Genomic DNA, 26,832 nt, shown 5'->3' on the forward strand with positions numbered 1-26,832 from the left:
TCTCGTTCGGGGTCAGTGACACCCTCGTGCACAAAGATGCTCACACCGGTTAAATTATCTGTCTCACTCACTCATCCATCCATCATCCTGAACACACTTATCGTGCTGAGGGTCAAAGGGTGGGGTGGTGGGGTGCGCCTTTGATCATCATCAGGTCATCAGCATCTTAAGGCTACCACACAGACACACATGCACATGGCTACATCAGGAGTTGCTAAACTGCTTCTCACTGTCTTATATTGTGTATTAAAGTGGCTTTTTCTATGATATTAGGTCTTCCTGGCCATGATGGCTCCACAGCAGCTTCTGTCGCCCAGTCAGCTACAAGCTCTGATCCAGCAGAAGCAACAAGCCCTCCTCCTGCAGCAGGTTATAAAGGCTGAGTTTGTCCACACCTCTCATCGCTGACCTCCTTTGTCACAGAAATTCATTACTTCCCATAAAACCTTAAGGTTAAGCCCCTCTTTTCAAGGGAGAACTGACCAAGGATGAGTCCGAATAGTCCCTCCTATCTCCTTTCCTATCCACTTTTCTTTAATCCTCGGAAGTGTTAAGTGTCAGCCATGATAAGGAGCGTTCCAATTCTCTAAAAGCTAGGGAAAGGAGATTCAATGCTTGCGTTATATCCTCCTTTAGCATAGGAAACACAGATGCATCCTTTACCAAATTAAGGAGACAAGATAATGCTGCGCCACAATTTCTTGCGACGTCAACATTTAATGGGACGCTCTAATCCGAGCATTCACAAAAACTCCCCATGACTTAAAAGGAATGCAGATAAGTTACCAATGCAATAATATGCCTTGAACAACTTTAAATGATCTAAAACCCATATCCCAACTATGAATGTTATGCAGATGTTGTAAAACAAACACAGTAAAGTAAACTTTATGTTTTATTCAACATGTTTCATTCACCTAGGAATGCTTTGTGCGGTTGTACATTTGTATTACGTTATGTAGGCCTATACCTTGCATAAATTGAACAAATTCATAAAAACATACTTATTTTGGATTAATGTTGATTTCTGAGTGAAAGGTGAGTGTGAGCACCCATTCTTATCAATGTGACATTCTTTTAGTTTAGTTTAGTTATAAAACGCAGCTATGTATACAGTATCAGAAAGTTACAACACACTGTCATTCAAGACACAAACATAATGAGATTATGTAAGAACTATAGTTGAGTTATTAAGAAAAAAAACATGTACATGTCAAATAATAGTTTAAAGCATAACCTATGAAGAAGGTGCAGAGTGAACCAAGCAATTTTAACCAGTTCAGAACAAACAAACAAACAAAAACACAAAACTTAAACTAAAAAAGTTCAAAGACAATGAATAGAAAATAAATCAGCCATCCAGCAAGAGAAGAAGTGGATCTCTGACAGTACAATGGAGCAAAAACTCCTTAAAGCACCTTAAATAGGGAGCAGAGGCAATCAGGAGGTGAGGTACACCAGCATGGAGACAAGAAGGAGTTAGGTATCCTAATCATTCTCTTTGCATTTACACACTGATCAAACAGGGGGTGTTGTAAACTAGATCCCACACACAGACACAGAGAGAGTAAAAACACCGACCACAACAACAACATAATCATTTCAGGAAATAAATCAAAACATGAACTGAGGCCAAAAACAAAACCCCAACTGAAAAGTGCCCCGAGTCCAGATTGTGACAAGCAGCATCTAATGCAGGTTAATGAATGACACATATATACAGTTCAGGGTATATGGATTCAGTCGATCGATCATGATCAAATTGAGGACCTCTGTTTTAAAACAACCTCATTTCATCCAAACAAGCAAAACAACAAAATCAACTCAGATTATCTGTGAAAATAATTATTATCATTTAATTGTTTTTTCTTTTATTTAGCAACACCTGAAGGAGTTTTACAAGAAGCAACAACTACAGTTTCAGCTGCTGCAGCAGTCCAGCAAGAAGAACAAAGAGGTAAGTATTCACTATGTTCTCCTAACATCAAAATCATATAGATTTCAATATGTATCCCTGTGTTAAACAGGGGTACCAGCATGCTGAGATAAATCAATTCACATCTTGTTCATTTTATTCTTGTCTATTAAATTCTTAAAATAAGTTTAACAGAATTAAACTTAGAAGGCCAGTTTTCCGTACAAAGATTAAACCAGGACTTGGTTAAATATATGTCACATTTAGAGCCTCCAATTATACCTGCAGGACAAACGCAAAAATGACAGGAAAAACATTATTGACTGTGCAAATGACCACTTTCAGATGTAGACAGTCAGTACCTTCAAATTCACAAATTCATGGAAACTCACAGTATTTGCAGGGACTCATTATGTTCCAGTGGACTTAAAAAAAACAGGATATAAAAGTGTCTCTTCTTTTCTCACCTAAACTTTGTGTCCCCCTTGAGACCAAACTGGTCCGTAGTTGAGCAAAAATGAGTTTGACTTGTCCTGTTTTGACACTTATTCTCCTTTCTTTGAAAGAAGACCAGAGCTAATCCAGGTCCAGATGCTCTGGATTAACTCTAACCTGAATAAACCTGAATGGTCTAAATCAGGGGAGCCAAATAACGACCAGTTGGATCACAAGTGGGCCACAGGTTTTCGGCGGGAAAACTAACAATTTCAACATTAATGTGTCCTATTTTGTATGGAAGGCATCAACAATATCTACGCAATAAGTGGCAGATCCTTAAATGTCCTTTGTTTTTTTTGACCAAATTGTATTTAATTTCGGAAGATTTTGTGGAATATTTTGAGAAAAAAATGCAGATTTTTTTAGAAAACAGTTGAGTTAATTCAACAACAATTTACAACTGAATTATTTGGTAATTTACACAATGATTCATGTTTTCTCTGTCATTTTTGCTTTCTCCTGTGCACCAAATTGACTGAAGGGCCGGATTTGGGCCCCGGGCCTTGAGTTTGACACATGTGGTCTAAATAAACTAACCCTGGCAATAGGCCAGATGTTTGTTTCACTGAGCATGTCAGTGATGCTATAAAGACTGTTTCCTCTTATTTTCCTTTCTAAAAATGTTTTTTTTTTTACCTTTTTAAAATGTTTCATCAAAATTTTAAATATTGCTTTCTATCTAAAGTTGCTGAGTGAAGCACAATAATTCATAAAATTAGTACTATTTTCCCTTTGTGTTATACATCTATATGTTGAGCATTTTTGGTTTTATTCATGTTTAGTTTTTTTTTACTTGAAAGGTTCTCGACACTTTTATTGATGATTAATTATAAAAAAATATTTGTATGAATGAAAATATTTTGTTGTAAATATTCATGTGAATCAGTAAACTACCTGATAACAAAGGAAATGGACTATATGGGGATGGAGTGGTTTAATAAATGGACTGCTGTCTAACAGTGTGATATGGTTGCTGGTCCTGCAGCTTCCGTCTCAGCAGCTCTTCTTCCAGCAGCTCCTCCAACTGCAGCAGCTCCAGGAGCAGAGAGCAGCCTCCTCGCTTACTGCGTCTCCAGGTTTGTCCATCATCACCAGCATCTTTGACTATCGTCAGTCAGTGAGAGGCATCACATGCTTGTATAGTGACCCTGCTGCACACCTTGTTTCAGCATCCCTCAGCCCTGCAGACGAGCAGCAGATATGGAGGGAAATCACAGCCGGACAGAGTAAAGATAAAAGCTCAGTGGTAACCAACAAAGACGTGAAGGAATCTAAGGTCACATGTGGACAGACAGGTGACCAGCAGCCTGTCGAGCTTCACAGGACTGAACGGTGAGACTTCCACCATCAGAAACATTTTAGTAAACATCAAAGAGCTTCACTTGTAGACACTTTCCTCTTTCCTTCAGGGTGTTTGCTTTGGAGACGATGTTGTTAATTCCCCTTGGGAGGAGATATTTTCCATTGTTTGTTTGCTTTGTGTTCCTCCACCCAGAGTGGTTCAGCAAAGATAAAGTTTACATGAGTGAAGAACATGTCCCAAATCAAAAGTAAATAGTTGTGCGTTTATTTCCCAGCGTGCCTTTTCACCTCTCTGTCATTTCACGTCTTCTGAAGACAAAACAAAACGCTCCTGTCGCTCTGTTTCCACTGTTTTTGTTGTCAGACTGCTGCAGATCTTTGGTTTGTTGTCAGAGAAATCATCACAGTCTCTCCTTCCCTCAGAGCTGTAAAAGGTGAACGCACAGACACACACACACTCTTCAGTCATGGTGTGTGTAGTTGGCCGGGATGCGAATCTGTGTGTGAAAACATCAGCAAGTTCATAAAGTAAGTCAATTTTGGTCCATTTAATTTTTTTTAAAAAAAAAAGAAAGCACTTAAAAGTACACATGACAAATATGTTTTTGATAGATTTATTTAAAAAAAAAAATTGGATTTAGGCTTAAAATGAATTGTGACATTGTAAGAATAAAACTTAATAAAGTAGATGGAGAATTACTGGGATATTTTTGGGTATCCAAATGTAATGCATGGTGAATAATCAGCTGCTCTCTTGTCCTGCCTCCAAACTTTCCAAAGTCCCTCCCTCAGAGGAGCTAACAATGTTAGCCAGACAGCAACATCACAGTAATATAACATGCTCTGTAAAAAGCATATTACTGCAGCGCTTCTCTCTCTCTGTGCACGCACCTTAGCAGAAGCAGCAACAACACAGTGTCACTTACAGCAGCTCACACGGAGGCTGCTGCGCACAGACAAACAACACATGCACTACAGAGTTCTCGTGTAACAATTACAAATCAAACATAATGTAAATCAAGCAGCAGTAATTACCTTTCAAGCAGAAAAGTCTCTAATTCCATCTTCTACTTCTCCAGACACTGTAAAAAAGACGGTGCTCTAGCTCCGGGAAAGAGGCGTGGCCTGTGAGCAACAGCGGTCAGACAGTCCATCAAACACAACCCTGGCTCTGATTGGTTCTTTTTGCTCGGTCGCGGTGTATTCTGGCAATCTGTCAAAGGCTGCAGGAGCAGCAGGAGGGACTCAATGAGTCTGTTTTATTCACACAAACTACTAGTTTATGTAAAGCTGTCCGTACATGGTGACAGCTTTAGTAAATATGACAAAAAAGTCACTTTTATAAGAGTTGCAGACTGCACCTTTAAGGGACTATACCAGTGACGTGCCGTGACCACTAGGGTTAGGTAGCCACGTTGCAAATCGAGACCACCAATGACAATTTCATATGTTTCTGCTGGCAAGTGTTAATTCAATTCAAATCAATTGTATTTGTATAAAGCAATTTCCAACATAGTCATCTCAATGCGCTTATCAAAATATAAAATTCATAATAAGAAAAAAAAAACCCAATAAGATCCACATGAACAAGCATTTAGCCATCTAACAAAACCAACATCATAAACACCATAAAAGAAACATAAACAATTATTTAATATAGCCTCCATACTCTCCCAACAACATATATCTCATGACACGGCAGCAACTCTGTTGTTTGTGTTGAAAACACAGAGAAAATGACAACAACTCAGAACAGCCTCAGTGAGGAGCATCCACAAAGTCAATCCTTCTTTTTGTACCATTCACTGTGGAAAGTATGAAACATTTTCTGACCTTACCTTTGCTGAAGCTCTGGTAACTCAGGTGTTTGTCTCCATCTTTTAAAAGCTGTCGTTTTTCCTCAAAAAAAAGTTTCTCTATCATCTCTAGCGCTGTCATCCTGACAGTAGTGTTATCCCGCCCACTAGCTAGAGAACGTAGCAGCAGCGGTCACATGGCATCTATTCACTAATGCACTGTGAACTTACGTATAGCATTTAGCATAGCACGGTTACGTCCAAAGGCAGCTCTTTACGCTGCCTTTGGACGTAAATGGTTGCCATCTTGGGGACCTGACTGCGCATGCGCAAACACGTGAAAACACCCAATGGGAACGGAGGCAGAGGAGCAACGTGCCTTTGGGAGGGGGCGTGGCCTCCATCTGCCTTACAGTGGAGTGAAAAAAAAAAAGACTGTGCAGCTGTTCCAGGAAATAGCACTGTTTAGTAATTTGGGCTATGAAATGCACAAAATGCGGACACTTTCAAACTTATAGGTACTGTAGGTTATTGGAAATAGAAAAATAAATAATTTATAATTATATTATAATTAAAACAAACAATCAAAATATCAATTCACCCTTGGGTAGGAACTGCCTACCTTACCTACCCTGACGGCACGTCAATGGACTCTAGTATGAAGCTAGATAAGTGATGCCTGGCTGTATCTCCGTTAGCAGGCTTCACCTATCCAAATATTCTCTGTCAGATAGAAGCTGGACTATGAAGCACGATATAAACTCGCTAATTTAAGTGAGATGATTTCAGCCTGGCTAAGTGTGCGCTCTTGTGACGGGGCAGATTGCCGCATCAGAACAATCGCAATCACAGAGAAACTATGGAGAGCAATTTATGTCACAAATGAGGAATAATTCTTTAAAAATATGAAGAACTAAAATAAATAATTCAGACCAAAAGCAACATTGTAAAAAGAAGGAAAAAAGGAACAAAGGCGAAGAAAGGAACAAAGGCAGGAAGCTGCTGACACAGTTAATGTGTAAAAGCGTGAGATTATAGAATATTAATCCATGGGATTATAAACAGACAGCGCTCAGTTTTATTACATCACAGACATGTTTCTATTCATGTTGTCCTCCTCAATTTATCACACACACACTGGGATGAGAGTGCATTGTTTTAATGTAGCTCCATTTCCTCATCTGTAAATGTGACACCTGCAGATAAGAGCACTTTGAATGAATTCAATCTCAATGGCTAGAGCTTCCAAGTGTGCACCCTTGGTTGTGCTACGACTGGGGAAGGAAGGAGAGGTTATGTTATTTTAAGTATGTACTCAAAACCACCAGGTTGGTGAATGATGTTTCTGCTTCAGTGCTGTAAGTGTGTGTGTGTGTGTGTGTGTGTGACAGACCTGCTCAGTTCGTCACTATAGCGTATCTATAAATGAACATAATAATTAATGAGTTCATCCGTTCGTACATACGTAGAGTTCATCAGCTGACTGTAGATCAGTCCAATCAGATATAAATCTATATATTTCCTAATAGGATGCCATTGGTAAATGAAAGAATTACATTTATCCATTGATAGTTTCTTTCCTAAGCACAGCTGTCAAATCTGCGCACCAACCAGGATCTTCTAACAATGGGCAGGTCCTTTTCCAAGAGAACTGACTGGTCAGGAGGCGGGGCTTTAGTACTCACTTGGATCTTCTCCACTTCATAACTTGGTCCCGACCAGGTTATGTGTTCAGCCAAAGTTACCATGGTGATTTAGCCCGGTAAGAAGTTAGCCAGCGTATAGTACAGGACACACCAAATAAATCCCGGAAGTTAGCGCGATACGATGAAATCCAGATTTGTAGTACAGGCCCAAAAGCATAAACATGCTCACATCTAGATCTGTGGCATCCGTGTATCTACACTTCCATACCCTGTTCAGGGTCACTAGGTACCTGATTTAAAATATTCTGTTCACTTTGAGCTTTTCAATGAATCCACCCACTCTGAGGAGGTTTGGGGTGATGATGACACAGCTCAGGATCAGCGTTTGGTGTGGTGACTCCATGTGTTTCTTTGTTTTCAGGCACATGAGCTGCGAGCACGCGCTGGATGACAGAAGCACTGCTCAGTGCAGAGTCCAGATGCAGGTGGTTCAGCAGCTGGATCAGCAGGTACAATAGTGCATCCATCCATCCATCCATCCAAAAATTCTCCTAAAATAAAAAAATATATATATTCTGCACTAACTTCAGTGGCTGGTTTGGAGGTAAATTTGTGTGAAAGGATGGGTCATGAGGTTACAGTGTTGTGCTATCGACTAATACATGATAACTAATTAGGTACCAGATACTAGTTACTTCACTTAAAAATTATTGTTTGAGTAACTTTTTTTTAAAAAAAAAATTGTTCCAATGCTCCAACTAATGGCCTTAAAGCTACTGGAGGCCCTGAAGGTCACATGAGGCTCTCAGTCTAACTTTGTATGACCCCCAAAAATTAATTCCAATAGCATTCAAAACCCCCAATTGACATAAAATGGCTCTAAAATAACACAAAACAACAACAATAAACAAAAATACACACAAACCCATTATTTTTTCTTGTATGAATGCTTGGATTGGTAATTATTTTAAATGCTTACATAATGTGTAATATGGCACACAGATCATCACAATCACATGTTGACTATCTCTGCCTCAGAGCCTTCATATCACTATGGTTACTGTATGGAGGATAGCACACACTTGTTCTGTTGTTCAACCTGACAGTTTTGGTATCGTCAGTGACCCGTTATTATTATAATGAGTTGCCCGATAGATTGATCAAGGCTAAACAACTCCACAGTATCAATCACAGTCAGATAATAACTGAAGAGCAATGAAACATCTTTAAAGCTGATATCTGAAGTTCCTGAGAAACATCTCCATGTCCCGCCCTAAACCGCTCCAATTCCTCTCCCTGCCTCTGCAATCTACCAGAAGCCACGCCTCTACTTTTCTGCATGAGCATCGCGGAACATAATAATGTTGCCTCGGGTCACATTGATATAGGTCTATGGGTCAGGTAAGAGCCAAAATCATATTTACCTGTTTGCTGTTGTGACACACGGCCTTGTTTCCGTGCACAGTTCCACATTCACTTTGATTGACAGTCTCAAAAACAGGAAGTCGAAGCCTATTGGCTGGGCGCAGTTGGCCATTAGTATAGGAGTTTATAGGACGAAGGCGGGACTTATATACATTAATGTATATGAAGGACTAGCGGCAGTAAACCATAGTAAAAGACTAGGTAGGTATTTTTACGCATTTCAAAAGAATCATAACTAAACATAGATTTCTCATAAACTGTGGATATCAGCTTTAAGTAAACCTTCCAGTCCAGTTGTTAAACATACCAGAATCTACATGACCACATACTGTAGCTTACTGTGCAGTTGCTCTGTAAAGCTGTCCCCGTTTAACTGTTTATCAGTTCAAATCCAGCTGCTGTTGTGTGGAGGGAGTAGTGGTGAATCAATGTATGTCCTTTGGGTCTCCTTCTAAAGTTGTATACCACACTTTAGAACTGAGTTAGTTAATTTATGAATTAGTGTGTTACAGTCATAATTGCTGCAAAAAATAACATTACTGCAACGTGTCACTAATTAATAATGTGTTATTGCCTAACGCGGTCTTTGTGTGAGAAGTTAAGACAGAGGCAACTGAAACGAGTTAGAAGTTATGTGTCTGACCACTTGAGAGATTTAGTTAAATCATTTTGAACCGAGTTGACTGAGATCAGTGAAATTAAATTAAAAATAAAATAATTGACTATATCTAAATTTGTTCTATCTAAAATCACCCTAAATGCTCATTGCTGATGCAGTAGTTTTCTTCCAATGCAGTGTTGTCTTTGTAATCTGTTTGTAATCTGATCATTGACAGCTCAGCAGAGAGCGTGAGCGTCTGCAGGCCATGATGGCTCACCTACATCTGCTCTCTGTGGATGCTCCAATGATCTCCACTTCCTCACACTCGGCCCTATCTGATGTAGTGTCTGATCCCCACGTCCTGCAGGTAGGTACCAAGCTGATGAACAGGAAGTCGTCAGGTCTGTCAGGGATACTCAAACTGTGAGGCCTCGACTTCCTCTGATTACTTGTCCTTCAGAACAAAAGCTTAGAATTATTACATATTCAGAGGTTTGTCTGAATATATAATAATAATAATAATAATAATAATAATAATGTCACAAATTTCTGTTTTTTAATCATTTAAATACAAAGCAGTTTATTATGTTATATACTAAACATTTTACTCAATAAAAAAAATGTTGAATTTAAATTATTAATATAGTAACATATACTTGCAAATTCTTGCTACAAACAATTTTAATATTAATTAATTTAAAATCTTTGGAAAATATCAGAATTTTAATTTTAATTTTCTTTTTTAACAGCCTTTTTGCATTGACTCCATTTTTAACAAATGAAGTCAATGTAATCATTGCAGCTGTAGAAATCCTATAATGACAGAGAAGTTATAAACATATGCACCACAGAGTTTTCTCTTTCTAATTATCTCAGCGACATAGAGCATCGTCTCTTGTGCCAGAAATTGTCTGTTGAAGCTTCAAGTAATGTAAAATGCAGATTAGAATACCACCTTTTTTCATCTTCCTAACCACCTGGCTGGGGGGTCGTCCTCTGATTGAGACACTGTCGGCATCATGGGGGGGGCAGTGCCCTCCCCAGCTGTAGTTTACGGCTGCCTCAATCGTTCTAACTGAGAAAAGAGAAAGAGATTTTATAGAGTACCAAAGATTGCCATTCACAAAGGTGAGAAATGTGGATTTTAGCAGAAGCGGAGGGTTTTTGTGCCCCCTGCAGTTTTCTTAATGCCCCCCTCATTTAATAACGGCTGGCGCAGACTCTGGATTGAGACGTTGTGGGTTTGATCCCAAGGCTATACCTGTGTATGTGTTTATGTCTCCTTTGGCAAGACACTGAACCAGACGTTGCTCCTAATGGTTGCTGTAATGCCTCGGTTTTGCTGTCAGATTTTGTTAAGTTTGAGTTCCTGGTTGAGTTTATGGTAAATTCATGTCTGGTTTAGGTTCTTTGAATCACTCTGTAGGTTTAAGATTCCAGTTTGTCAACACACCATCTATGTCCTGAGAGTGGGATTAGGTGCCCTCAGTGCAGTTTAGAGAGAGATTTACGACAACGGAAGTTTGAAATGTTTGACCGTCACGCGACTTAAATAGTTCCTGTAAGTTATTGCCTGCAATTGGAAATCCATTAATTCCGAGTGACATAACTGAGATTTTCTGAAATTTGTTGTCAATAACTGCATTGATTTACAATATTTATACAGTACACCATCATACGTATGTGCAGGGCTTTAAATGAACTTTTTAGATCACCAGCCAGCATGGCTAGTACATTCTTAAAGTTACCAGCCAACCACATTATTTTCCAGCGAAAATAAACTACATTATGAGTGCTACAGAATATATTTAAGAGTCCATTTTAGTTTGTCATTTAGTTGATTACAGAAATACATTAAAATGGTAAAAATATATACATTTAATTTAAAATCAATGCCTAAAAGGTGCAATATGGAATTTTGGGTGTGTCGGAGAAGTCAACCTTTTATGAAGTATAATCTCATAACTTAATAAACACACATAACACAGATGAAAATTGGATCCCTGGAACACTGAAGTTAGAAAAAATACAAGTTATCAGTACTGACTTCTTTTCAGATCCTCTTTTATCTTCGATTTCCTGTGTCGGCCGCAGCCTTCCTTTGTTGCAGTTTAGGTTTTTCAACATCCGATAAATATCTCCTCATGTTTGTTTATTTGTTCCTAACTAATTTTACATTATCATTCCGTCTGACTCCTCCCATAACAAACCATTGGTGGCTGTTAATTCAAAGCCCTGCGTATGTGTATATTATACAATATATGTTTATGTAGTTCAACAAATAGTTTTTTAATTTTTTATATTTAAAGTTAATGGCTTTAGATACGATAAAAATAATAATAATAATAATAATAATAATAATAATAATAATAATAATAATAATAATAATAATAATAATAATAATAATAATAATATCTTATATGATTATTTAAACATCTTATCATTTACAAGTGCATCACAAACTGTCTAATCTGCTCTAGCTTCATTGCGCTGGAATAGTCAACTCGCTTCCGGAAACTATTGTGAGGCTCCGTGAACCGCCAAAAAAGGGCCATTGGCGTGAATCGAGATGTTGTAACTCTCTCTCTCTAAACGGCACTGGGTGGCTTGCTGTTTCCACCCAGGTGTGCCGCATCACCTGATTACCTCCCTTCTCTATTTAAGTGTTGGTGTAATGTCTTCTCCTACTCTTTTGATGGATTTGTCAGAAAGTCAGTTAGTTGTGTTGTTTGATTTCTCATGTTATCTCATGCCTGTCCTGCTCCTTTCACTACACCTGTGTCTGCCACTATCATCTCTCCTAAAACACCAAAATTGTGTTTTGAAAAAATATTGCTGTCAATTTGTTGTCATGTATTGATTTGTAAATAGTGAGCAATTTATGAAACCCTCTTCCAACTAAATGCAGATTTCTCTTCCTCGCACCACTGAAAATGGGTGACCGATTTTTGGGTCATGACCTATGACCTGAAAACCTCTAATGTGAATCATGATAGTCTACAGTTGAGATATGCAAAGAGGACTAAATGTGAGCAAAGGGTTAAACTTCCTGTGTTGGTTCCTTCCCTACCTTGTGTTTTCACAACTCAAACCATGTGAAAACTAATCATTTGTTAATCTAGCAAATACTGCGCCGTAATCGCTACACTCCTGAACAATTTCACCCTGTAATTAACAATAATAGACCTCCTTCCTATTGTGATCAGCAGAATCACCTCTGAGAAGGCGTGTCCAATTGTTCAGTTATGCCCTATTAAAAGTCTCCCTGTGTTTGTCTATCTTCTCGTTCCTTTGTTTGCTTTTGTCCAACTCAGCTCAGCTCAGCCTCCAACAAACCCTCTACTCCCCCCGCCCATGTCAGCACACACCAGGATGGCCCACCATCCACCAGGCCTCTGAGACGCCGCCATCACCCCTTAGTGTTCTCCCTGTCATCAGGTGAAGTAGAATCAGTGGCTAAGCTTTCTTTAGGTGATATATTCACATGTTATATGAGTTTTTTTTTTTTTTTACTGTTTTAACTTTGCTCAGAGAATGAATACGAGCTTTACAAGAGCACGGACATCAGACCACCCTTCACCTACGCAACACTGATCAGACAGGTATGCTGAGAGACACACTCACCTTCCACTGTATTAGCTACACCTTATTAGTGCAGAATATAAACCAATTGCAGAAGCAGTCAGTTTTCAGGGGTCTGAACAAACTGAGACCACTACTTTTACAATATTAATTGATGGAGATTTGGGTCATAACGAACCATCCTTTTGCTAAACCCAGGTCAAATGTCTTTTTGCTTTGCATTTTAAAGCTGATTAAATCAAGTTATTTTTTGTTGTAGAAAAAAATAGCAATTTTACTAAGGTACTTTTAGTTTTCTATATTTTATGTTTATATACTGTATGTCTTATATAATTTTCTGTTCTTATATTTACATCTAATGCATTGTAAAATTGTGTTCAATCTGATTTAATATGATTAATTATATTATTATTATTATTATTATTATAATATTTGCAATATTGATTTTTTTTTAAAACATATTTTTATCTAATTACTAACTTTAATTTTAGGTTTTAAAGTACATGAAGTAAATATAATTGAATTGATTTCTTCATTATAAATGATTTTGATAGATAGATAGATAGATAGATAGATAGATAGATAGATAGATAGATAGATAGATAGATAGATAGATAGATAGATAGATAGATAGATAGATAGATACTGTTACTGTCATGGCAGCTCACATCAGATAAAGTGCAGTAAAAAAGGCTTTTACGTTAATGTTAATTTTACCATCCATTGTTGGGTTATCCCCTGCTTACATGAGACACAGTGGCTACACCCTAGATAGGACACCAGTCTGTTGTAGAGCAAACACACAGAGTAACCCTAACTCCCTTAATTTAAACTTTCACTTTTTTTTAAATAACCATCCTTGAGTTTTACGGAGTTTCCTGAGAAACTGTAATTACAACTTAGGAATTACTGGGAGTGAAAAAGACGTAACTCATCTTCTCTCCTCCCTCAGGCCATCATTGAGGCAACAGACATGCAGCTGACTCTCAACGAGATCTACAACTGGTTCACAAGAACATTCGCCTACTTCAGACGCAACGCTGCCACCTGGAAGGTATCAGACCTGCTGTTGGGTTCTATTCCCTCTGTCTCACACACTCATTCTGCATCTCCTCAACCAGAACGCTGTTCGCCACAACCTGAGCCTGCACAAGTGCTTTGTGCGTGTCGAGAACGTAAAAGGTGCCGTGTGGACAGTGGATGAGGTGGAGTACCAGAGGAGGAGATCCCAAAAGATCACTGGGTACTGCAGATCCTTCCAGTTTGTCAGAGTGCTGGAATTAGAGTGTGCAAAAACCTGATAAGGTCTAAGTCAGACAGGTCATGGTCTATCAATAAAGATATTAGATTGATGCAGATACCAGATCAACTTGTTCAACAAATAAAACATGTTTGAGAAACCTTGGCAAACATTTAGTCATCTTCTGACCCATTCCTGCTCAGGGTCAAGGGGTTCTGCTGGTGCCATATGTCCAGCTCTCAAAAGGCCACTCATACAGGCAAACTACAGACTCATATTACCACACATGCTTTTGTGTAGTGCGGGGAAGCCACATGAACCAATCTAAGTGTTTACCCCAGGCCTGTCTCACTGTGAAGCCGATGTCTAAACCACCACCAGTGGTAAGTGGGCAAGTGAAAACTGTGTAGAGCACTGGATGTTGGTCCATATCAAAACTCTCACAGCTGCAAGAAGGTTTCCCAGAATAAAATGATTTAGAGTTTCTCATTGAATTTCAATGAGAAGGTACAGTATATCAAAAAATGGTGACTGCTAGTGTATACTGTACAGTTCAATCCTTTTTTAAAGTCTATTTTATTTTGCAGGAGCCCATTAATGAAAAACGTCTCCTCTAGTCTGACCTTTGGGGCTGTCCTCAAAGCAAGTTTAGAGGTGAGCAGTCGTGAGTATATACAGTATATCCCTCCCTCTAAAGTACAGTGATCAACCCAAGTTACCACTAACAGACGCAGCAGTGATTCATCATTTCTTTCTTTTTTCAGACGGCACTCGCTGAAGTTTCTCTTCCAAGATCCAGAAACATGTTCAAAACATCCCTGAGTCACAAACAGGAGGATAAAGCAGCAGGGGGCATCAGAACTGACTTCCCTAGACAAGTCCAACAGTGGGTTCAGTTTGTCTTGAGCTTGAGAAGCCAGTGAAACGACCATTGAAAACCAAATGGTCGTAGTAGTCATGCTAGTTTTTATTTGCTTTCTGCAGATCTCTGCTCTTTAAAGACAAGGACATGAATGAACAGGAGTTTCTGCTGCCGACAATGAAACCTATCAGTCCACGGATCAGCTTGAGTGAACACGACGAACAGCATCTGTTTGACCTGGAGTAACCTCTGACTCTCGATTCATTGATAGTCTGTTTTATCTTTTTTCTGTTAGGTTAGGTGAGCTGAAGTGGAGATTTGGACCCAAATACACAGAACAATCAGGAACAAAACCAAGGCCAACAATAAAAAAAAAATGTGCCTACCCAGTCATAGTAAGCATACAACATGGAGTTTGTGAGTGAGTGTTGGTGTCATTCTGCCCCAGGACAGCTGTGGCTACAATAGTAGCTTACCATCACTAAGTGTGGAGTGAAAGAATAATGGCTTAATTCTGTAAAGCGCTTTGAGTGTCTACGATAAAGCGCTATATAAAATCCAATGTGAAAAAAACAAACAAACAAACAAACAAACAAACAAACTGAAAAAGCAGGGCCAACCAACCAGGGGGAAAGAAACAGCTGACAAAAGGAATAGGTGGGATAAACCAATGTGATCAGGAGATTGGGCACACCTGTGTGGAGACAAGAGGTAGGAGGGGATTTGCTGTATAACTTATATAGACTTCAGGACCATCTTTGTCCATTCATAACAAATTCTACTCATTCTCTCTGCACTCGCACACTGAAAAAACGGGGTGTTATAAACACAAAGGGAATGACCCACAAACATTGTAAACAGATACCAACAAACCAAAATATAAATACTAAAACAATAGCAACTTAAGTAAACAAAAGTCTAACTGAAAATAGAATTCCACGGGGTCTGAACTCGTGAATTTGTGACAAATTAACCAAAATCAAACCAAATGTGCAACACAACTAACTGGATAAAGACGTGACACGCACAAAACACCCCTGATCGGGACATTCTCTTTCAAATCTGGAAGAAAAACAATTGTCTCAATTCTGGATTTTTTGATTCACGCAAAATTGGAGCACACAGATCCTCGTCACTGTAAGATATAGTGCATAACCTTCAATGTATCAAATGACGATCTAGGCGTATAGCAAGTACCGGTACTTCTGCTTTGTGCAGCACAAACATTCATGTGTTTAAGGAAAAAGCCTCCTTTTCCTTCAATGTGCACATATAGAAGATTTATACAGTCCCACTCCACACACAGCAGACACAGTTTCAGGTGAGCCACAGCACAGCGTCATCAGACTAATCTCTGTGTTTGTACATGTCTTGTGAGTCTATCTGTGATTAAAAATACTGTACATGGTGAAAGGCGTTAATGTACCTAATCTTTCTTTTTCCTCTTAGTTTGTATTTCATGTGCTTCAGTTTTCAGTCATTTCAGCTTCCACTTAAGTTTAGAAAAGTCTTTGCAATTAGGAACAGAATCTGTGTACCGTTCGTTCTTTGGTTATTTTGTTTTAAAACAAAAACAAAAACAGGATTGGTTTTTTTTGTTTTATTAATTTAAAACCAGAAACATAAAAACCAAATACCAAAAAAACCTAAAAAACATTTTTAGTTTGTCTTTTTTAAAAAGCGCAGTGGATTATATGAACAATATAATATGTTGCCTTTGTTAATTTGATTTTAAATAAAAAATACACCGTTTTTTTTTTTTTGGTCTTCGGTTTTTCCGTTTTCCTTTTTCTGGTTTTAAATAAATAAAACAAAAAAACAATCCCTTTTTTCTATTGTTTAATTTGGTTTTTAAACGAAATAACCAAAAAACGAACGGTACATGGATTGAACAGTCTCCAAAAATATCTTGCAGATCTGTATGTGACTCTGATGTGTGTGTTTATCAGATTAAAGTGCATCAAGATGTTTAAATAAACCTGTTTGTTGGTGTGTTTATTATGAAGCTGTACATTGTTTGGGTTGAGGTTATTACACTTCATCTGGTAATATATGTCTAAATTAATGTACATTTTCTGAATAAATTACCTTCTTTGGTAAATGTATTTGACATGCAAAACCAGCCATGGTCTCAAAACCATGTGTCTAATATTGTGAAGGTCATCCTGTGACCAAACACCCAAAGATGTGCTGTGGTACCTGGTCCAACACGATTTGAGCTCTTTGAAAATGTTAGATTTTCTATATATAGCATTAATTTATTAAACCAGGAAGGTTTGATTACAACCAGTCCTCTCAGACCAAGAGGCAGTCGGTAGAAAAAGACATTTCACATAAAAACACGTACAGATTTTTGCACGAATAATAATCCAACCCAATAACAATATTTCCCCCTTTTTGAGTACCATAAACTATACATTTTCGGAAAGCGGGTGGGCATGCCTACACCATGACATGGGTCCCTGGTCACTGACGGGCACGTGGCGTTTGCATAGGCTCCGCCCCTTCCCTCGTAGTGTGACCACTACGAGGGCAAGAGGCCCTTCGCCAGCTCGTGGCACTCGGACCTAATAAAAGATATATATGGAGTATAATGAACCAACAGTCACTCAGTGTTCAGGCAAACAACTCAAACACACTGACAAGACAGGAAGTAAAATACAGACAAGAACCATTACCAACAAAGACAAAACAGAGAAGTAATAAGTAACAGAATAAAAATGATTAACCGTAAACTAAATCATTTCATAAACTGGAACGACCCAACTGAAAAAGGCGTTCCAATGGGACTTGAACCAAAAAGCTAAATATCACATGACCTAACCGATAATAACTAGATGAGCTCTAGAACCCATGGACAGTCATAGTATACATATTTACACCAAATCTCAATTTACTAATGTTAAACCAAACTCTGACCACAGGTCCCAGATCAACATGACTAAAGTGAAGGTTTGGTTTTCTCTTCCGCTGACTTCACTACATCTGTGTGAGAAAATATTGGAAGATCAATGACAGTAAAAAGCAAACAGTGTGTATTAAAGTGATGCACACACAGTGCACTCTCTCAGAGCTTCTCCAACTCCCTGTTTTCACTAATGTCAGTAACTGTTTTTGCTGATAATGTGTTGGCTTTAAGTTTGCTGTTGCCTCTCAGGGCTCCCTTTGATTCGCTGTCAGCCCATTAGATGACACTTCCTTCTGATTGCCTCCCTGAGCGGCACACGCACTGACGGGAAAGTTAGGAGATGCTTTGATGTGTCGTACGCTGACTGAGGCGGGTGCCTCAACATGTTTTTCAATGTAGCACTTTTGACAACGCTTAGTCAATAAGAGTCGTAATGAGGATGCTGCTAAAGTAGAATACACTCTATACACCTAACTCTTTGTGTTATTGATAGTCTTTGAATGTTTTTGTACAAAAAAGTGATGCTATTTTTCTTATTTTGCTGCTTTGTTGAAGCCAAAACACAAAGACCTCTTGCTTTGCAGAGTGTGTATGCTGTAGGTAGCCACCAGTAGATGTTACACTGTGGTCCTTAATGTCAGCAAAACCATTCTGATTGGCAATGCTGTTCTAAGGGCCACAATCCACAACTAGTGGCGGTCTAATTTTGTGCAGCCACCAAAGTAAACGCACAGCATTGCAGAAAAATACAAAAAACAACACCATATATTCAAACAATGACTACAGAAAACATACAAAACTAGAGCAGTCAGAGAGCACTGACCTCCGCCAAGTACAGCATGAGTACCAGGCGGGACATGCACACAGTGCATTTCCCTACCACTACTACATTAGCCATAAGACACCACGCTTATAGGTCCCATATCATGCTAATTTTCACCCATCTCGATTTGTTCTAAGAACCCCAAAAACACGAAATTTGAGGTTTTTCCAAACTCACCTGTTTTCCAGAGTTTAAGCCTCTGAAAAGTCTGAGTTCTGAGCAACTCTACACAAACAGCCTGATTTGCGACCTACTTATGCATATTCATGTGTGGGCGTGTCTATTAACGGGACACTGACTTCCTCCTCCCAGCTGGGTGCTCGGCTGCTTGGGGCTTCCTCGGATGTGTGTGTGTGGGGGGCGGTGGCTGCTTCTCGGCCTGGGATCTTGGGGGCGTCTGGGGGGCTGTTCGGCAGTGGGGGGTGGCCTGGGGCTCCTTGGACCCAACTCTTTCTGCTGGCCTGGCTGCATCTGCGGGCCTGGGGCTGTTCCTGGGTTTGCAGTGGCGGTTTTTACACATATACTGGTCTGCAATGCACTGGCATGCCTTGGTATGTGGGATAAAACTCATACTGGGTTCTACTTTAGACATGTTAATCCCAAATAACTGCTTTAGGTACAGTATTACCATTCACTCATTCCCCCTGTTCACAGCCACCACCATTATCGCTAAGCTTCACACTTGTCACTATATTGGCTTGATTACACAACATAATAAGCACAATATATTCTACAACTTCACATCTCACTCTCACTGTAAAATAAGATTCTTCCCCACCCTTTCTATTTCCTACTTTGAGTCTCTCATCCCTGCTCCCTCCACCCCTCCCCCTCCATCTAGGTGCAACACTGCTCTCCCTTTTTATATCCTCCCTATAATAAAATATTTCTTACCCTTCCTTAGGGAGGGCTGGTGATGGTCACAATTAAGCAATAAAATAAACAAACTTATTTCATTACAATAACAAAACATGCGTTGCTGTCTCATAATGATTGCACTTCTTGTCGTGTTGACCTTTGACAGCTTGTGCAGACAAGAGAAAAAAAAATGCACACAAATAATCCCAAAAAAACAAAACAAATGCATTTACTCCAAAGGCACAAAATTAGAGTAAAATCAACAAAATGTTTCCAAAAATGCACCAAACAACATTATACAATAATTCTTGTTTTTTCTATAATACAGTTTCGCATTAGTACATTTTAAAATTTCAATTATCAAAACAACTTACTCAATTTTCACATCATTGTGTCATTGTGACACAATGATCACACTTTTCCAGTTAAAAGCTTGAACTGGTAATCCATCCTGCCTGAACAAGGCAGAATAGATCACTGATATCAGGAAGTTCACACTAAAATCTGAGCTGGCCATCTGAATGACGCAGCAGTAAACCAGACTCACCAGATTCACTTTCAATCATCTGAAACCTTTTTTGGACCATTTACTGCAAAACATGAGATAAGTTATTTGGGTATAAATCTAGTTTCTTCCAAGGTTTGACAATGTGCTGCTGATAAAGCTGCTGATGTGTGTGTGTGTGTGTGTGTGTCTGGGCTTACACCCTGGTGGAGTATGTGTCTCTGATGTGTGAGGTGACTAAAAGCAGGAGGCGACCTAAAGCCAGTTGTGCTGATGAAGGATCAGCATGTTTTGGGGCGGCTCCTCAGAGATGTGAGGGGAAAAGCAACAACACAGCCCAGCTGACTGAGTGCTGAGATGTGACTCATGGAGGCTTCCTGATACACGCATTGGGAGGACAGAGAGGAAAAGCACCCTGAGCAGTCATGAGTCAGACATGTTATCTGAAGAACATTGGTCGATGGATGGGAAGGAGACACTAAACATCCAGAATGAAGGCAAGTACATAAAACTTAAATTAACTTTTAAACCCGATATCATTTTTGCTATAATAGTGTGAGAATGGAATAATAGAGGAACATGTTTTGTTTCATCATGAAAGGGAACAGAAAGAAGATCCATATTCAAATTAATTACCTGACCCCCTTTTCACATTTTTATAAATAAAACATAAAGATAGAATTAAAGATTGGATTGATGTATCATATTGATAATGACACACAGGCTATAATCTCCATTATACTATCTGTAATAAATTATCAGAACCTAATCCAAACATGTTGTAATTGTAGTTTAAAGTAGCCTCCGCTTGGTCCTAAACATGTGACGCCTTAGTTAACAATTGTTTGTTTGATTTTTTTAAATTAAGATTCCACATCTTCCCAGGATTTCCCTCCAGTGTGTGAGAGCAGGGGAAATAGCATCCTGTGTGACCTCATCAGCAGTAAGTGGAAGCTGACAGACAGCATGGTGTTCTTCAGGCTTAAATGACTCAGGTGTATTTATCAATCATTAATGGTTTCCTCTGTTTGAATATATTTACCTTTAATTCATGTGGTTCAATCCAAAACCATGTGAGTTAACGTCCTTAGTGTTGAAAGTGACGACAGGCTGACTGAGTGTGTTTGTGTTGGTGCCACAGTGAACTGGAGATCTGCTCATGTTGTACCATGTGTTTGAGCTGATGGAGGGAGTTAGTCTCAAATCCACACACATTCTGCGCAGTGATTGTTAGTTCTCACTGTGTGTGTGTGTGTGTGTGTGTGTGTGTGTGTTGGTGGGAAGGTCAGTGTGGTTAATTCAATTCAATTCAATGGCGCAAATTACAACAAAGTCATCTCATAGCGCTGAACAAAATATAAAGTCCATAGTAAGAAAGAAAGAACCCAACAAGATCCACATGAACAAGCATTTAGCGACAGTGGAAAAAAAAACTCCCTTTTTTTAATAGGAAGAAATCACCAGAGGAACCAGGTTCAGAGGTGGCAGCTATCTGCTTCGAATGGTTGGGTTAGTGAACAGAGGGGCAAACAAAATGGGATAGAAGGATAGACCATCAGAGTGTTCCAGACTAGTTGAGCCTCGAACCAATGATCAGAAAAGAGAGGAGAAGGCACAGACTGCAGGAAAAACATGATACACTTATTCCTAGTGGTTAGGTTAATATTAAACGTCTTGTGGCTTCCTCCATGCTCTGACAAAATCTACTTGACAAAAAACATTTAAGTACTAGTCAGCGGTTTACGAAAAAAATATTGTTGTTGCACTTTTTCTTTACTATACTTTTCACTGTAATAAGGATAATACCATTTATTATTATTTTTTTTTTTTTTTTTTTACAATGATTAAATCCTATAAATTGGTCGTCTGGTTTGCATTTTAACTGATGAGAGGCTTTTCTTTCACACAGTAACTTGCAGGTCTCCAACACTTCTCTCCTTAACTCTGTATAACGTCACTGTGTCCTATTTATGTAGATCAGCCTGTAGCTCATGCTGTGGACTCACATGATGCAGCTGAGTGTGAAAAGCTTCAACCTGACCTCCATCACAGTACGTGCCCACAATATGGCCTCCCAGTCCCAAAGCCTACAGGACCTCCGTCTATGAGCCTAAACCAGCTGCAGGGCCACAGCAGTGGTGAGAGGAGCAGGACCACCACAGCTGGATCAAACCAACCTGCTGCTACTCAGGCTGGTAGGTCCAGGAAAAAAAAAAAAATATTAACATAATGAATTGTTATTTCTTACAGACGGTAATAATGATAAATGACACCAAATAAAATCATGATATAACCATTTGTCAACCAAAAAATCACAATGTGTAATAACTCTGTCACCTCCCTACTTCACCTCCTAAAACATCTACAGATCATCATCTTTCCTTACTCCTGTGGCTAAGTTTTAAATCCCTGGTAAGATAACTAAACCAACAAAAAAAACTATTCTGGAAGAAAATAGAGATTTTATTTGCATGTCTTGAAGTGCAATAAATAACTGAAAAAATGAGGGTGTTCTAAAACTTTTGACTGGTAGTGATTATGATATGAAAAAGTGAGAGAAAGTGAAAGCATAGAATACAGTTGTTTAAGATTGTGTATTGTGTTTGTATTTGAAAAAAGTTGATAATTTAAAAATATGTTTTTAGTCATTTAAAACAAAAAAAAAAATATTAGCAATTTCAAGACATTTCTGATAACCCCATTTTAATTCCAGGTGACCCCACATGAGGTCACGACCACAAGGTTTAAAAACACTGCTTTAACCTCAATGTCCCAATTTCAAATATTGCTCTATAGCATATGAACAACAAATACAGAATGCTCTATCATGTTAAATCAGGTTTATTTAACATTTAACATTGCTTTCATTATATTAGGAATCCAGGAAAATATCAACTAGAGTCTAAAGTGAAGGCTTTCCAGGGAAGTTCAACTGGCACTTTAATTGAATCAGAAACATCTAATCTGACTGATCTAACTCTATGGTTCAAACTCACTGTGCTTAAAGATTTACAGACATCTATTGTCAAGGTATCATCTAGAAAAAGGGATTCTAGCCTTAGTTTCCCTGTCTCCCTGTTTTTAGTCTGTCTGCATGTTCAACACAAGCAGATTTTTCAAAGAATACATTTAAAAAATGTTTTAAAGGAACAATCACATTTTCTGACAATACCTACATGATAATGTGTATAAGTTCTAATCATGTTAATAAACCAATTGTCCACAAACCTCCATGTTACCCTTTTACTGCACTTCATGTACAGTATGTATACAGGCATGCACGCTTGTATTCAGACAGTTTGAATAATTAGGTGCATTTGTGAGAAAAATCTTCCCAAGATTTCCCAAAGAGGTCTCAGCACCCTTAAAACTTTTCTTGAATGCAAACCTTTAGTTTTGATCAAAGCATGTGACGGGCCACTCATTGTTTATCACCACATTTGTGTTGTTATCTCTATGAAGTTCTGCATTAAATCAATACAGAAGCCACACATAATGCTCTTTTATTCATCTACACACAGGTATTAGCATACCTTACACGTGGGGAGTGGATAATTCAGGCGTCTGTGCAGGATAGCGTTAGACCCCACTCCACAGGGAATTATGCTGGAGTCGTTTCATTTGCTTCCCTCAGTAAACAGGATAAAACAGCTTCATTTGCATGAGCTCACCCACTCTGGTCCTGGTGAGGATGAAAACAGCAGCGTGGTAACAACAACGGTTGGGATTGCGGGAGACGTTCTGTAACACGGCATTAGGGTTAATGCATGCAACTTCATCCACGCCTAATTTTGCCAGCAAAGAAATTATCAAGTGACAGCTTCCTTTTTTTTTGTTGTTCATCAGCGGAAGACATTGTGGCCTTTTTCATTTCCCACGAGGACTGAACAAAGCTCTGTGATTAAGTAAACACAATCACTCTCTCTTTTAACTTCACTCTGGTAACACAAACAAACACAACAGAGATTAATCTCAGGTTAATGGAGTCGTTAGGCTTGCTACGCACTTCACAGTAAGAGAGAACTTTGTTCTTGTTCTTGAGGTGGAAAAAACAAGAACAAAGTATTTTAGAGTCATAACAGTACATACTCTTAGACATCAACGGGCCACGGTTTAATTAACATGACAGTTTTGTGATCTATTGTTTTGTCCATTCTGCTTGTAACAATTTCTTTTGAGCTGCTTACAACCAAAAATCTAAATAAGTAATATAAAATGAAGTGGTACAGCTTATAATATGGGCTTGTTTATGATTAGGGTAGGGGGAATGGTAAGAGTTCATTTAAATTACTTCCAATTTAAATACATACATCCAGCCATTCATTTATTTTCTGGCCTGCTTGCTCCTTTTCCAGGGTTATGGGGGTCTGCTGGTACCAATCTCAATGGGCATTAAGCAGGGGTACACCTTGGACAGGGCGCCAGTCCATCATCGTGCAAATCAGACAACCACACATTCACCAGGCAATTTAGAGACCAATTTAGATACATCAGTTTGAAATTCCTTCCATGCATGCATATGAAAATATTCATTGTTAAAAGTGCAAAAAAAAAAGAGAAAATCATGTTGGCACGCACGGAACAATTGAATAATTTCTTTACGTCACAGTTTCACAAATGTGTGCAAACATAACGTACAGTAGCCTGCTTTAAACATGGCGGTGGCTGAATGCTTCATCCAATCAGACATTGGCTCCTAACTCCTCATAAGTTCCTGTTCTGTCCAAATGTCCTACCCCCAACCATGAAAACTCTGACGGAGAGCGAGGTCATTTACACCGATGATTCCGGTGGTAGAAACACACAGTTTTCTGGAACAGTTCAGAACAGAGGCCGAATATTTCAGTTGATGGAGGTAAACAACATTCTGGAAGCATCCTGTGTGTGATAATACAGAGAGAAAAAAATAAATGTTGGTGCATGAGTTCAATCAGTGACCATCACACCAGGCTTTAATGTTGTTACTTGGTGTTCACAGTCACATGACGGTAATCTTGATGCAATGGATTTCTTCGTTATTTACGGTACTATAAAACATCTGTCAGAAACCTCCTCATTTTTCTGATCCATAACATACATGGGAAGGTTGAGGGCCCACAGTATTTCAGAGTAGAGTTGGACACATCTGTTAGGATATCCCTGAAACATTAGACCTCCAATATAAAAAGCCTAATTAAACAATCAGGGCAACTTCATGCCAGTGAATCCTGGAGTGTTTGAACCGCTCTAGGAATGGATCGCTCTGGTTGGTCAAAGCCAAATTATTCTTTAGATGAGGTTAAGTATAATTTTGACGTTATTTTATAAAGAACTTAAAACTGCTACCGGGGTTTCTGAGAAACATCTCGCCTAAACAGCTCCACTTCTTCCCACTGCCTCTCCCAATCTACCAGAAGCCACGCCTCTACTTCTCTGCACGCGCATCAAGGAACATAACAAGGCTGCATTGGGTTGCATTGATATAGGTCTATGAGTCAGGTAAGAGCCATAATCATAATTACCTGTTTGCTGTTGTGACCTTGTTTCCGTGCACAGTTAAACATTCACTTTGATTGATAGTCTCAAAAACAGGAAGTCAAAGCCTATTGGCTGGGCGCACTTGGCAATCATTTCTATTTGTATAGAGGTCTATAGGACGAAGGAGGGATTTATATACATTAATGTAGATGAATGACCACCGGCACTAGACCAAAGTAAAAGACTAGTTAGCTATTTTTTCGCATTCCAAAATAATCATACATAAACATAGATTTCTCAGAAACTCCAAATATCAGCTCTAAGATAAGAACATAGATGTGCATTTATGCAACTCTAGGATGTTGGCCAGTTGTTTTGATCACTGTGTGCATCAGATCACATGTTCTGTACCCAGTGCTGTAGGCTAGAACCAACACTTTCCTAGAATGAGTGACTGTGGTGATCTGAGATGTGACGTGTGTGTTACAGGCTGGTGTTTCCACCTGCTGTTGGCATGCCTATCCTGTCAGTGCTCCGTGCTCCTCCTGGGTCTGCTGGAGTCCTGCTTCTCTGGCCTCCACACAGTCTGCTCCTGCTGCTGCCACGCCTGTGCTGGATGCTGCTCAACTGTCCAGGAGGAGATCACCTGCCACACCCACTGCCACTCCGTGCTGTTCGAGTCCTGCTGCGAGCCCACTGAGTGCCTCCAGCTGTGTGTGGAGTGCTGCCACTTCTGCCATCATGGCTGAAGATTCTAGGCCTCTAGAGCAGACATGGGCAACTGGCAGCCTGGAGACCACATGCAGCCCTTGGACTAATCATGTGTGGTTCCCAAAGTAAATACAGAAAATGACTTCAGAAAAAATACAGAAAATGACAATGTAGAAACATAAAAAAAAATACAGAGAATTACTTCAATAACACTGTAAAAACATACAAAATGACAGAAAAATACAGAAAATGACAACAAAAATAAACAAAAGACAACTAAAATTGAATAAAAACAAAAACATGAACATAAAGAAAAAAAATAACAACAATAAACAAAACGGTGTCAAAAATACACAAAGGGACTTGTAAAACACAAAATTAGAAGTAATACACACCTCCAAAAGTACACTGTTGTGTCTTCTCCTTTAACGTCTGAGGGTCTCCTCTTCTCCCAGATCCTTGGTGTGGTTTTAATTTTGTTTAAAGTGTTCAAAAGGAAAACTGCAGAAATGCCGATTTAGTTGAAACACACGAGGTATATTAAAAAATACAGCGTTCTTCTTTAATTCAGGCTGAGCATTGCATCACAAAAATGTTGGTCACCAGCTGATAAGTTTTCAATGATACTCCATCTGAAACCCAATTCAAAATCATTTGGCTTCAATTATAATTCTGGTCTGATTCTAACTGTATGCTTTCCTGC

At 38.9% G+C, this 26,832-nt stretch overlaps 2 protein-coding genes across 2 annotated transcripts; both read left to right on the plus strand.

Annotated features, from left to right (window-relative positions):
* The first annotated feature begins 288 nt into the window (after positions 1-288).
* On the plus strand, positions 289-14,710 carry LOC114464209 (forkhead box protein P2-like). Its single transcript, XM_028448267.1, has 11 exons — positions 289-369; positions 1,880-1,957; positions 3,399-3,522; positions 3,583-3,745; positions 7,579-7,666; positions 9,419-9,550; positions 12,498-12,621; positions 12,715-12,785; positions 13,718-13,819; positions 13,887-14,008; positions 14,593-14,710. The coding sequence occupies exons 1-11, from the start codon at positions 289-291 to the stop codon at positions 14,708-14,710; spliced, it is 1,203 nt and encodes a 400-aa protein (XP_028304068.1).
* Positions 14,711-20,112: 5,402 nt separating this feature from the next.
* Positions 20,113-26,377, plus strand: LOC114466192 (uncharacterized). The gene is made up of 4 exons (XM_028451761.1): positions 20,113-20,458; positions 20,830-20,904; positions 21,938-22,156; positions 25,908-26,377. The coding sequence occupies exons 1-4, from the start codon at positions 20,398-20,400 to the stop codon at positions 26,165-26,167; spliced, it is 615 nt and encodes a 204-aa protein (XP_028307562.1). The 5' UTR covers positions 20,113-20,397; the 3' UTR covers positions 26,168-26,377.
* The last annotated feature ends 455 nt before the right edge of the window (positions 26,378-26,832 follow it).

The sequence above is a fragment of the Gouania willdenowi genome, chromosome 6, assembly GCF_900634775.1.
Source record: "Gouania willdenowi chromosome 6, fGouWil2.1, whole genome shotgun sequence".
NCBI lineage: Eukaryota > Metazoa > Chordata > Actinopteri > Blenniiformes > Gobiesocidae > Gouania > Gouania willdenowi.